At 39.9% G+C, this 14,595-nt stretch overlaps 1 protein-coding gene across 5 annotated transcripts in view; it reads left to right on the top strand.

Moving 5' to 3' along the window:
* The window catches only part of PLCB1 (phospholipase C beta 1), a 638,281-nt gene that overhangs the window by 216,510 nt on the left and 407,176 nt on the right, over positions 1-14,595 (top strand). For all 5 annotated transcript variants that reach the window (XM_070419924.1, XM_070419923.1, XM_070419927.1 and 2 more), the window contains exon 3: positions 4,121-4,189. In XM_070419924.1, coding sequence (XP_070276025.1) covers positions 4,121-4,189 — 69 coding nt within the window. The remainder of the gene's footprint in view (positions 1-4,120; positions 4,190-14,595) is intronic.

The following is a 14,595-nucleotide window of genomic DNA, read 5'->3' as shown; positions in this document are numbered from 1 at the left end:
TGAGAGAACCAAAATTTTCCTTCTTGCCCTGACCGGTTTGGCTCAGCGGAGAGAGCGTCAGCCTGCAGACTGAAGGGTCCCAGATTCGATTCTGGTCAAGGGCATGTACCTTGGTTGCGGGCACATCCCCGGGGTGGGGGGAGGTGTGCAGGAGGCAGCTGATCGATGTTTCTCTCTCATCGATGCTTCTAACTCTCTATCCTTTCCCTTCCTCTCTGTAAAAAATTCAATAAAATATATTTAAAAAATTTTTTCCTTCTTTTGCTTTTCTAAAGATGTTATAAAGTAGAATGTAAAGGTTAGATAGTATAGCGTTTTCAGCAAACAAAATGACTTCAGTGGTTGCTTACATTTCTGAATAACTAGAGACCTTTTACTTGTATAGGGTACAAGTTGATGCTAAGGACATTTTATTAGGAGTTGGTGGCTCTTGTTTTTCTTCAATTAAATCAAATTAAACTGAAATTGGGCATACTTTTATATTTAGTAGGTGTGATATTTCTATTTGACAGTTCAATTATATACAAATAGATGACCATTATAGAGTCTTCATACAACATACAATAACATACAAGTAGCATCAGCATCACCTGAGAGCTTATTCGAGATGCAGGTTCGAAGGCTGCCCCCGTCCCGTTGAAACAGAAACTGGTGGATGGCGCCAGCCAATGTGTATTTTAAGTCTTCCAGAGGACTGTCACGCAGGCTAAGGTTTGAGAAGTATGATCGGACTCATGTTATAGATGATAAAACTGATGCTGGGCATGGTATGGCGACTGGCTGAATACATAACTGGGTAATCTTAGGGCCCTTATTCAGACCCCTATTTTCCCTTAAAGTCACATGACCTCTGTTTCTTAAAGGAAAACAGTAATTTGTAAATAAATTGAAAAAGGGACCACTCCCCTGCTTTCTAATAGCGAGAGTGGTTTGTTTAAACTGTTAGCACAAGAAAATTAACCTAGAAAAAGTTTTAGTGACAAAAGGAACAGTTTTGTGGTCCTGTGCATTGGGTTCCTCATTTTCTTTTTAGTGGAGGAGAGAATAGGATGCAGTGAAACCCCCGAGGGGTGGCTGCTGCATGTTAATAGAAGTGGGAGACACTATTTTAATCATCACTTTCTTGCCCAATGAGTCCATGGGCAGATTTCCCACCCGGGTCTTTCCCATGCTACATTACCCACATCGATAGAGCCCCGTGGAGGTTTTCCTGCACGCACAGTGTTATACGCTGGCGAGTTTCTCAGTCTTTGTGATGTTGAAATGAATCCCTCGGGCAGCTGGCATTAACTACCCCTCTGTGACTTGGGGAATGAGCATTTCCTCTTGAGCAGAAAGTAGAAAACAGCGTTCATTATGTGTAGTATAAAAGACTGTATAATGATGCCTGCTAAGATCTAGTTCCATGTGAACTCAATTTGGGCTTTGTGTGTATAAACAAACAAGTAAAATTTACATCTATTGTTTGTTCAACTGGGAATCATTTTCCTGAATAGAAAATGTTGCTATAAAATTGGAAAAATGCCTTGTGTATGTGTGTGGGTTTTTTTTTCTTTGCCTATATGTAAAACATCATGCAACATATATGAAAAGTGCATTAAACATAAACGTCAGCATTTTATGAATAATTATAAAGAGAACACACAGTTAACAACTGCTGAGTCTAGGAGTGATTGTGCTAACTCTCTAGGCACCTCTGCTGTGTATCCTGAGTGACTTGTAACCTCTCTGCATTTGCACCTGCTCTTTCCTCTCCCTGGACATCCCCACCCCCAAACACACAGAATTGTAAGGCTGCAAAATTTCTTCCTAATTCTTATAAATTGGCTGAAAAGATGCCATAACCCTTCATGTCCTATGTCTGCAGGGCACTTTGAGATGTCTCCTTTAGAGTATAAGAATTGGTTTTTTGCATGGGCATCTCAACACAGGTATCAGTTCTTTGTGGTTGTGTGTGTATGAGTGTGTGTGTGTGTGTGTGTGTGTGAGAGAGAGAGAGAGAGAGAGAGAGAGAGATTTCTCAGTACCTAGTCTGCACCTAACATACTGCAGCATTCAGTTGGTTTGAGGGACTCAAACCAACATCTCCATAATGCACTATCATCTTGCCCAAAGTTTTAAGTCCCAGTGAGGAAGATGGAAATCCCAGAGTTGTTTATAACTCCTCTATTTTCTTCTGTTAGTGCTACTTCCATACTATCACTCTCATCTTTCTTCCAAATACCTCTGCCTTTGGGCTCTCTCCTTTCTCAGATTTCCACTCAGTGTGGTCTTCAAGCTTAGTTCTTGTTTCTCCTCTTCCAACAAATGTTTTGGTTGATGTCGCTGTAGAGGTAAAGAACCTGGGCCAGAAGCACCACTTCCTCATGTCTGAGGACTTTATTATACACTAGGGGCCCAGTGCACAAATTCATGCACCTTGAAAGGAACTGTGGGCTGCGAGACTGCAGTGGGCATGGAGCGGGTCTTGGCCCATCCTCTGTGTCCCCACCCAGCCCCTCCCGCCGTGGCTCCTGCCACCGCTCCCACAAGCTGATGGCGCCCACTCTCGCACCCACTGTGTCTGCCCCCTGGTGGTCAGTGCACATCATAGCAAGCAGTTGAGCAGCCTTAGCATATCATTAGCATATTATGCTTTGATTCGTTGAATGGCTGACTGGCTGACCGGACACTTAGCATATTAGGCTTTTATTATATGGGATTTGCTTAAGTGAAACGTTGAGTCCTGTCGTTGATACTCTTGTTTTCTAACATTTATAAGGTGATCTTTAATATTGTGGATGGTGTGGCCTAGAGGAACCATGGCACCAGTTACTTTATTCTGCAAATTCCTTGCTGGCTTGTTGCCTGTCACACCTCAGGGTTTGGGAGGATTCCCACAGAATCACACACAACTGGGAATGGGTTAAAGAATTAAAAAATGGGGAAAAGCAAACTAGATCAAGATGAGCAAAAGAAGAGAGGGCACTAGTTCTTGTCCTTCCTTCAGCCCACTGAGTCGTATGCTGTAGCATCTTTCTGTGTCATCTCCTATGACTTTTCTTCACATGTTCAGGGCCCCAGCAATGGAATACTGAATGTTGCCCAGGCCAGTCCCATTTTGTGATGCCATTATGCCTTTCCTCTTACTGTTTCTTACTCCTGGATGTCTCTCGGTTTTTCTCCTCCTCCCTATCCCTTTCTCCTGCAGTGTTCTCCTTCTCTAAGTGTTTAAAGGTCATGAATACCTCAAGGTTCCACTTAAACTTCTGGTGCTTTCTTTTCTGGATCTTTGCTGATGTTGTACCCTCCAACTGAGATAAGCCCCCTCCCTCCCCACCTCCCTTCTCCATGCTCAGTCACTCCTCCAGGGACTTTTCTCTGAGCCAATAGGGGAAAGCTCTCTTTGCTCTGCCGACCTCCATAGCAGTTAACTTTAAATTTGACATTGACACTTTCTCCTTGATCCTCAGTAAATGCATTTCTTAGTCTTCTATTTGATGGCAAGTCCATCCAGAGAAGCAATCATATATTATGTCTTGTACTTTAGAGTAACTTGCATATTATAGGTCTTCAAAAATGTATAATAAATAAAGGAAAAGATCAAGGTATAATGTATGTATGCAAAAGGCTTGTGTTGGGGTGGCTAGGGGAGGCAGATTCATCTCGTTTACCATGGCCAGGTGAGCTGGGTATTCTGTGAGCTGTTGGGAGGAGCATCATCTTCTACCCTTTCCCCCTCATCCCTCACCCCACTCACATGGCCTCACTTACACCCAGAGTGACTCTTAAGATTATTTTTCAACAGGAAAACAAGAAGGCCGGATTCATCAGGACTTAGGAATGCCTTGTACAATAGAGCAGGGGCCCACGCCACACATCATTATAACCACAATTAGACTATATAGAGAATATATATATTAACCTGAGTAGTTAAAAGTTTGCTATCTTTTTTTGTTCCCATTACAATTCAATAAATTATTAGTATAAAAGGAAAAATATCCTAACTTCTGAGAAAACTTCAGGCAGGTCTCAAGATATTATTTTTTTTAAAGTGATGTAAATGAAAAGAGATCAAACAAAGAAAAGAAAACAAAGAGGTCTATGTGGATGCTTAACAGTTTCACATTTTGCCTTCCAGGAGACGGAGCTGTTAGATCTCAGCCTTGTCAAGGATGCCAGATGTGGGAAACACGCCAAAGCTCCCAAGGTAGGAAGCGGAGCATTGTGCCCGCACCAGATGCTGCCTTGATTATTTAGCTGTGTCATAGCGTCAATTAATTGCCCCAATTAAAAGTTTCTCTGTTGTAGATGTTGTAAAACACAATAAAGCAGCCGATCGTTCCAGAAGCCATTGCCTCAACACTTGCACTTTTGTTAAAAGACAGAAACCTTGAGCAAATATATAGGCAGTTGGATATAGGGGCTTGCTTTATTTTTGTTGGAATAAAATAACAATGCCAAACTTACTGAGCAGTTCTACATAGCTAAAATGTGTTTGAAATTACCTGCAAAATTTCTTGAACCTCATAAGCATAAGTAATAGTATCTTTGACACACGATTAACAAGACCTGATATCTCAAATGCTTTGCAGTTGAAATCATTCCATCTGTGAAGCCCAAAGGACGTAAGAGTTCTTTCTGCACAGTTACTAGTGAAGACCAGCAGACCTGGGACCAGTGGTGTGGGATATCAGTTTGTTTTGGTCTGAAAAACTTACTGAAGAAATATTTAACGCAGTGTTTGCACTTTCATTTTTTGAAGATTGTTTAAGCATGCTGAGTAAGATACAAAACATTTTTTTTAACACAGATTATCTGGTAGGGTTTAGCATGATATGTTGACTCACCATCAAAGTGGGAAATTAATTAATTAATTGGCGTGACACTGGTTAACAAAATTATACAGGTTTTGGGTGCACAGTACTGCAACACGTCATCTTTACACTGTATTGTGTGTTCACCACCCCAAGTACAGCTTCCATCCATCACCACTTATCCCCCCTAAACCCAATTTTAGTTCTTTAAATACTTCCTTTCTAGCACAGAGAGTATTGGCAAATAGGGAAGTATAGGTGCCATTCAGTAGCTTTTGCCTCTTTCATGGAAATTGACATAAAACTAGCAATTTTCTATTTGAGTATCTGCCTGCAACTTTTGTCTTATTCTTTAAAAGTCTAAATAATTTCTTTGAAATCAAAGAGTATCATTATTTTATCTCTGGCAATGCAGGAAGACAAAAAAGTCACCTGTAATTATTCTTCAGATATATAACAGCACAGCCATTGCTTGCAAATTTTGCCATAGAGTAAGAACCCAAATACTGCTTTCATTACAAAAAGGGGTTAACAATTATCTACAGGGAAATGTGAGAAAGAAAAAGAAGGAAAAATCAGTTATTTTCAAGAAAGTTGCTATCGGTGTTTCCTGTGGAAACAGTATATTACTTACATTCATCTCAGTAATATTATGGAATTTCAGTAGTTTAGTTTTTCAACTTTGTAACATTAATGGTTTGTTGATGATTCAAAATTGTTCACAGTTTGTAGTGTAGGAAAGAATATTTTTTTCTTCTCCCAACAATATTTCAGCCAAGTTTCTTATAAGCCTGCTAGAGCTATATTGGTAACATTGTAATAAAGTTTGCCTTTTAATTCAAGTTTATTGGCCTGACTTGAAATTTCATTCTCAGTATTTGTTAAAGACAGTTGCCTACACTTTATCTCCCTCCCCATAGCCCCAGGCATCATGAGTCCAAGTCAGTTCCTCAGCCACACGGAGCGTTTCTCAGGCTTCATTTCAATCTTTCTAATTGCAGCCCCCAACCTGCCTACCTACCGGTTGTGCTTCATGTATGGATGCGGTTTGATAAATGGCTATGGAATGATGACAAATGAACCGAGCTGTGCTCAGCTGATAAACCGCTATTAGATCCTAAAATGCATCTCTTGAGGACAATCTTAGACACTAGGAATACTCTGGGTTTTGCTGCTTTTCCACCAAAGACTGCTTTCTCTGTGGATTTTCCATGTTCTTCGCTCTTCCCCCTTTCGATTTCTTGCTGGTTTTCAAGAACCTCAATCAACTGTCATATTTTCAAAGCTGGGGTTCTGTGGCATATTATGTGTGACCTTCCTGAGACTCAGAGTTCTTCCTCATTGGTTAAGTCATGATATTATTACTAGTAATAATGATGATGATGATGATAGATGAGTATTTTATATCATTGCTATAAGGATTGAATGAAGTAATTCACTAGCAAAGCTTTAACAGAGGAGTTCTTAAATTTATCTGCCCCTGGAACGATCTGGAAAACTTTTTAAAAAAATGCTAATGCCTGTTCTCCACCCCCAGACATTCTGGTGGTGGAAGAATTTAATTGATATAAGTGTGGCATGCACATCAGTTTTGAAAAGTAAATTTGCAGCAGAATTTGAGCACCACTGCCTTAACTTATTGCTACTATATAATAAATCCCCGCTAAATAATAACCACTCTTGTTGGTATTATTGTCATTATTTTTGTATATATTATTATTAAAAGCTTCATGTTGGATTTGCATTTTGCTCACTTAACTTGGAAAAGTTTCTTATAAAGAGAAATTGAATCAGGGGCTTGACTGAAAGGGGTTTTGTGGATTGACAGGGAAGAAATAAGCTAATCATATCAGTTTAAAAATCTTTAAGTTGTAAAAGAAAACCCAAGCTCAATTGGATAAATAAAAACAGAATTTATTAAAAATGATTGGAATGTATTGAAAATTTCAGTGGGAGTGCTGGATTTAGGTGACGTCTCATTTAGCTGCTCAAAACATGTCATGGCCCTGACTGGTTTGGCTCAGTGGATAGAGCATCGGCCTGCGGACTGAAGGGTCCCAGGTTCGATTCCAGTCAAGGGCATGTATCATGTGGTGGGCACATTCCCAGTGGGGGGTGTGCAGGAAGCGGCTTATTGATGTTTCTCTCTCATCGATGTTTCTAACTCTCTATCCCTCTCCTTTCCTCTCTGTAAAAAATCAATAAAAATATATTATAAAACAACAACATGTCATGAAGGTAGACTTGACCAAGCTGGCATCCAAGGTGCTGGAAGGGATGCCTTCTAGCCTGGGGACCCTCATAAGGGGGCATCTTCTGCAGGCCACTCTGACAGATCCTGGCTTCCCCAGCAGCATTTCTATAAGGCAGGGACCAAAGAGAGAGGAGCTCCCTCTGGAGTATTCCAGAATGATTACAGAATAACCACCTCGCAGAAGGAGGTGCAAGGCTCAGAGGAGGAAAACTAAATAAGAAAAGACCATGGAGTTGACTAGAAGGAAAGCAGCGGGACTAGCAGTGGAAGAGAGAAAGTGTAAAGGCATCAGTATGGCGTGAGAAAAGCTTAGAATCTTAGGGCGGAAAGTAATGCAAAGGAAGACAGATTGCCTAGAAGACTTTCTGTGGGGGCTCACAGACCATAAAAGAAGAACATTTGTGGAGCAGAAATTATTTATCAAAAGACCCAGGCACCTCACAAATATTTATCTACGCATTCATAGTATTTCTGTTTTTCACAGCTTCTTCTTATATAAAAATCCATGATCTAGTTGAGATGAACTGTTTTCTATGCCTGCTGTGATTTGAAATAACATTTGTAAGAAATGGAAAAGCTTCTATGCGTTACTCAGTTAATGGATTTTAAATGTCAACTCCCAACACAATACATACAACTCCAGATAGGATTTTCTGCATGCGGCCTTTGTTCATGTTACCAATTTTGAAAATTTTCAAATTAAAAAAAGATTGGTTGGGAGATTTTTATCCAAAGGTAAAAGCTAAATGTTAAAGACATCTATCTTGTTCTTTGAAATCTAGCATGTATTTTTTGTGTTTCCTTTCATGCTCTCACTCTTTCTCCCTCCCTCTCAGGCTGGTGAGGGACAGGTAGAGGTCAAGGTGCTATTGTAATACATCTCGTCTATGCTATAGACCAGCAATTTTCAACCTTTTTCATCTCCTGACACACATAAACTAACTACCAAAATTCTGAAGCACACCCAATAATATCTTATATTTTTTACCAATCTGAAAAAATGTATAATTTTGATTCATTCACACCACACAGCTATTGCTATATTGGCTGTTGTCATTTTTTTTATTTGACAATCTAAGGGAAAAGAGCTCAGTGACCCTGACTAAATAGTCAGCTATTGCATGTTTTAAAAATTCATGTGGTTAGAAATCACTGCTGTAAACACATGCTCTCTAGATCTTCATTTCAAAAGGATCTTTGGTGTTTAAGAAGAGAATTTATCACTATGGTTTCTGATCTACTAGTGGTTCCTAACCCTTCAGATCAATTCAGTGGCTCATGAGCAGAACTAATCAAATGGAATATGCCTGACTAGAATGAAAAACGTCAGTGTCTTATGCAGAGCAAGGTATTTTGTGAAACTTTTTTTCATGCACTTGAGTGTGTGTTCTGGGTCACAGCACAAAGTGTATGGTTTTGCTATCGGCCATGTCAGAAAGGTTTCAGAAATGATGCTGGCAAAGGTAGTTTCTTTATCCTCGGGATTCTGAGGAAGTATTTCAACCCGAGATGTATTGAACAGTAAATGGGAATGGAAAAGGCTAGATAGGGGCTCGGTGTCAGCTCTGCCATTAAGGAGCTTAAGAAAGTTGTTCTTTCATTTTGTGCTTCTACTTCCTCATCTATGAAGTTGGGGGTGAGAATACACGATGGTAGGTATATGCGTTCTGTCGATCCTTGGTTCCAACTAAAATGAGAAGTTAATCAAGTGAAGGCACTCTGTCTTACAGATTGTAAAATCCATGTCCAGCAGGTTTGTCTTGGTCATAGCAAAGCAGGTGAACTTAAAAAACCAGGTCACAGTCTAAGCAAGGTAAGGAGCTATGCAAACAAAAAGAAAAGAAAGGACAAAGGCTTCTTGAAAGCAATTCTAGGTTGGCTTAGCGGCTCTTCCAGTTTTTAGTACATGAAACTCAACGCTGCCAACATTCAGCTCTCCATGCTTGCAGCAATATCATTGAAGGATAGTTCTGTAGTTTTACTTTCAAACTGTGTTTGGGCAAAGAAAACTGCTCCATATGCTGAGCTGACAATTAACCAGTGCATTCTGTTGGTAAAGGACAGTTTCTTTCAGGTGTGTGATATTCCTTTGAATACGGATTCCTTGTAAATATCCATGTCGCAGTTAAATTCGAAGTGGCATATAGTGTCACCAGAATCACATAAGATAGGTCTGAATAAAATGAAATCTTAAAAATTCATCAGGTTCTGTTTTCCTAAGTCCTATACAGAAATGATGGCTGTTCATTCTTTATTGATCTGACAAAGGGTCATTGAGTGCCTGTTTTTGCCAGGCACTGTTCTGGGCACTGGGAAAATAGCAATGAACAAAAAAGACACACAACTCTGCTCTCATATAACATCCTATTTTGAAGTGGGGGTGTGCTGGTAAACTGGGTTTCAAAAGGAAAGAAAGAAAGAAAGAAAGAAAGAAAGAAAGAAAGAAAGAAAGAAAGAAAGAAAGAGAGAGAGAGAGAGAGAGGGAGGGAGGGAGGGAGGGAGGGAGGGAGGGAGGGAGGGAGGAAGGAAGGAAGGAAGGAAGGAAGGAAGGAAGGAAGGAAGGAGAGGAAGGGAAGGAAGGAAGGAAGGAAGGAAGGAAGGAAGGGAGGGAGGGAGGGAGGAAGGGAGGAAGGAAGGAAGGAAGGAAGGAAGGAAGGAAGGAAGGAAGGAAGGAAGGAAGGAAATAATTCACTGATTTGTTGTGTTCCCTAATTTCCTTTGGGTAAATATTCTTAACCACAACCTGACGTCACCGAACACAGAGTTGGAAAGCAGTGTATACCACAGCTTCTACCATGTGAACAGGCTCTGGCACCCCTTGGGGGGCGGTGGGGGGCAGATAACAGATAAGTCCACTGAGAGGAATAAAGCAGGACAGACAGGATTGACCATGAATTGTGAAGAGGCTTGCTGTTTTGTAGAGCCACCTGGAGTAAGTTCTTTTGGTGAGGTGAGGTCATGTAAGTAGAAATAAGAATTAAGGGAAGGAGGGGCATTCCAGGAAGAAGGCATTGTAAGAGCAAAAGATCTGAGGTAGGAATATGCCTGGCATATTTGAGGAATAGCAAGGAGGCCAGTGTGGCTACAGTGGAGTTCAAGACAGAAAGAATGATAACGTCAGAGATGGGGCCAGGGGCCGCATTGTTTTGGGCTTCATAAGCCATGCTAATGATTTGGGCTTTTCTCTAGGGAAATGGGAAGGAAATTGAAGTTTCTGAGCAGATGAGAAACAAGATCTGACTTTAGCTTTTAAAAGCATCACTGGCCAGTGTTGAGGGTAGACCACAGAGGACAAAGGAAGCATCAGAGAGACCAACTAAATGGCTTTTGCAAATATCCTGGGCAGTGTTGATGATGACCAAGAGGTGTAGAGACACATGTGAGAATCTGAATATGGTTTGAGGGTTGAACCACAGGCTTTGTTAATGCACTGGATGTGAGGCATGAGAAAAAGTAAGGATTCAGGGACAACTCACAGTGTTTTGACCTGGGAAAGTGGAAAAATTGAGTTGCCATGTCCTGAGACGAGAAGGAAGAAGCACCCTTACACAGAAAAATCAAGTTTGGTTTTTCAATATTTAAAGTTTGAGATGCCTAATTAAACTTGACCTGATGATGTCATATTTGGACGTACAAGTCTGAAACTCAGGGGAAATATTGGCCATGAAGTTATAACTTTGATTATTTAAAGCTCAAAGCCAAGTGAGGTCTCCTAAGGAATATAGGTACAAAAGAAAGAGGTCTGATGTCTGAGCCCTGGCACCTCCATTTAGACTTTGAGGAGATGAGGAGGAATCAGTAAAAGAGTTTGAGAATGGAATATTCCCGAAGACTTGGAAGCAGGGACCTCAAACAGATACTTGTGGTACACCAGTATTCATAGCACATTACTCAGAATAGCTAAAAGGTACCAACAACTCAAACACTCATCATTAATGAATGGATATACAAAATATACCATATGCATACAATGGATCAGCCTTAAAATTGAAATGAAATGTTGATGCAAGCTATAATATGGATAAACTTTGAAGACAGTATTCAAGAGAAATAAACTACACACAAAATGACAAATATTCTACAATTCCACTTATATGAGATACCTAGAAGAGTAAATTCATGGAGCCAGAAAATAGAATGGCAGATTCCATGGGGCTGGGGAGGGAGAATGGGGAGTTATTCTTTGATAGGTGCAGACTTTCAGGTAGACAGGATTAAAAAGTTATGGAGATGAAAGATGGTGATGGTTGCACAACACAAAAAGGTAAATTCAACTAATGTCACTAAACTGTACACTTGACGATCATTGAAACGGTCAGTTTTATGGCATGTATATTTTACCACAATTAAAAAGAAGGAAGCAAGTGAGAATGAGTAGCTGATGAGGATGAATACGAAGCAGGAGAGAGCATATCCTGGTCACCTGAAAAAAGAATTTCAAGAAGGAGGGAATAGTCATTTTGATTAAAAAGGTGGAATTTCCTTCCTGCCTTTTTTTTCTTCTTTTCACTTTGGCATTCTTGTAATTTTACTGATGATACCATTTTATATATGCTTTAAATTTTCCCCATATATCCTCAGCATTTCCTGCTAATATTCAAAATGGGTTATTTATTTAAGGGTTGTCAAATCTCAAATGGCTCCTCATAGAGTCTGGATGCCAATATATAAATCTCATAATGAGCTGTTATTTGGATGTTATACAACAGCGGTTTCAATTAATCATCCATGAGGCCTAGAGTTGAAATGAGTGCTTTATTTATTGTCCCCTTTTCTGATCAGACGCTGTCTCCCTGATTTTGAACACATTTCACCATTGTGGGAAGCTGCAGTCATAAAATTTGATGTAGATGTTTGAGATTTAGGAAAGAAGAAGAAAACCCTTTACACAGCAAAATAAAGGTTTCTATATTTTTCACTCAATTGCTGAAGAGATCTGCCTTTGGTCTACATTGTTGGTTCCAACTAGTTCTTAATTTACCTGATATGGTGCAATAGTTACCTTTTGGGTCTTTTTTAATTTTTAATTTTGTCATTTCAAATGTGTATTTATTTACATCTTTGCTAAATGGAGACAAATAGGGCTAAAAAAATCACAGAATTATCTGTGTGTGTGTAATGGTTTTGACAGCTAGCTGTTCACATTTATCTCCAGATGTAAATTATATGGCATAGTTCTTTTTTTATGTTCCTTGAATTCCATAGATGTCAGTGGTTTCCTTGGAAACAAAAACCCTTATACAACTAGTCAGAGATTTGATAGCAGAAATATCAGGTTGTGGAGGGGGCAAGGAATGGTTCCCTTGGATATTTGCCTTTAAAACTCTTCTGCCTTATCTACCTGCCCCTAACCCTCTTGGCCATTCACTAGTGGACAAGAGAAAAATTTTAAAGATACCATTTAAATATAGCAAATTTTCTCTAATGGTTAAAAGCTTTTTACCTTTTTAAAGCAATCAAGAATAGGCTACATCTTTTTGTGATGCTAGTATACATTCTCAGATTTGAGAAGAGATTGATATGTCTCTTATCAACAATTAAATTGGAGCAGTTGCTCAGTGTATAAGTGTGCCCATCTGTAAAAGACAAGGAACTGAACACATGCATGTCTGTCTAAAGACTCTATGCTTTGTATAATAGCAAGCATCTGTCTTAGTACCTTACTTGACCAAAGAATTCAAAAGGCCCCTGAAGGGTAGTGGAGAGGGAATGGGGGGCCCTCAGTTCTGTCAAGGGGGAATAGTGGGTGAAAGACCCGGCGGCCAAGAGCATTCTCATTGTTGGCCAGAGTGGACCCCTTGTTGAAGACAGGATTAGAAGGTTGTGGCTCATGTTATCAGTGCTTCTGTCTAATATAACGTGCATCTAAATCTGATTCTACATGCAATGGTACCCAGTTGCATTTTGGAAACATTTTGCAATTAATTCTTTGAAATGCAATAACATGCCACCTTGTGGATATATCTGATATTCATCTCTTAGATTAATTTTACCTAGTGGACTGCTCTCTAAGCCAGGGTTTTCAATCTTGGGTTCTATGTAACATAGAGGAATGAGAAGCACTTGGGGAGCTTTTAAAATCTCGATGTCCAGACCACACCCAGATCCATTAAATCAAAACATCTAGTGTGGGGCTCAAGCACCAATATTTTCTTTAAAGCTCCCCAGAGAGCCCTGTAGTCAGCCAAATTTGAGAACCATTATTCTAAGTAAAGGGAGCACCACTTAAATGGAGGCTGGAAGTCTGAGATCAGGGCACCAGCAGGGTTCCCCGGAGGCCTCTCTTTTTGGCTTGTGCACGGTCATCTTCTCCCTTTGTTTCCACATATTCCTCCTTCTGTACCTATCAGTGTCCTAATTTCCTCTTCGTATGAGGGCATCTGTTACATTGGATTAGAGCCTATTCCAATGACCTCCTTTTAAATTAATTACCACTTTAAAGTCCTTGTCCCCAAATACAGTCACATTCTGAAGGACTCGGGATTAGGGCTTCAACGAATGAATTTAGAGGACAAACATCGAGTCCAAAACAGTATTTCCTCATTACATTATAAAACCAAGCTTAGGGTTTACTTTTCTAAACGAATAGCATTGTAGGATTGTTTCACAATTGATGTAATATAGATACGTTGACTTTTTCTTTATTTTATAATCAATATGATTGTCAAAGTGGGCAGACATGTGTGGGGATCGTTTCAGGAGTAAACATTATTGTTTTATTCAGAGTGCCTCTATTGCAGAAAGGTGGGTTTTTTTCTCTTATTATCAGCACATCCATACTACTCCGGAGCACCCAATATATGTCTTTATGCATTTTAAGTGCCTAAGGGCTTATAGACATCAAGTACACAAGTTCTTGGGTCAGGTTGCCAGCCTCAAAGCCAATAACTGGCTCTATAACTCAGTTATTCCACATCTCTCAGACAGTTTCCCATCTGCCTTATGAAAATAATCTCCATGGTTGTTTTATCTGGTTGCTCTAAGGACTCAATGATAAAATGCATGTAGTTCTGATATTTAAAACTACCGGAGGAAATCTATTCTTTATGTATTAACTGGAGAAAAATAAACTTGAAGCACATTGATCTTTGCAGCCAGATACCTGCCTCAGAGGACCATTCTAGCAACCCATTCTACTGAGACTTACAGAGCTTATTTAGAAAACTGTCCAGATTTGCAGTTGAGTACATTTCCCCCACAATCAAAATAATTTTAGAGCAACTTACTTTTAGTAAGGAAGCTTGGCATCTTTTTCTGCACCCTGAGCTGTTGAAGCCAAAATCTGAAGCTCTAGTTTGAAATGCAAGAACAGGTTTTGGGATCGAAGAGATCCAGATCGAATCCCAGTGAACAAATTACCTGAGAGATCACAGGAAGGTTTCTTGGTTTCTCTGTGGGAGTGATAACACCTTCTGGATAGGGTTGTCCGCTGAACAGGTTTATGGTTGGTAACAAGACAGATCGTAACATTGGACACGCTTTGGGACCTCACTCCTTGCTACTTAGCTCCCTGCCTACCTTAGGTTCACTTTTCATGTAAGCTTT

This window comes from Myotis yumanensis, unplaced genomic scaffold, assembly GCF_028538775.1.
Source record: "Myotis yumanensis isolate MYYU_CA2020_CCGP unplaced genomic scaffold, mMyoYum1.0.hap1 SCAF_7, whole genome shotgun sequence".
In the NCBI taxonomy this organism is placed as follows: domain Eukaryota; kingdom Metazoa; phylum Chordata; class Mammalia; order Chiroptera; family Vespertilionidae; genus Myotis; species Myotis yumanensis.
This window is presented reverse-complemented; position numbering and strand designations above follow the sequence as displayed.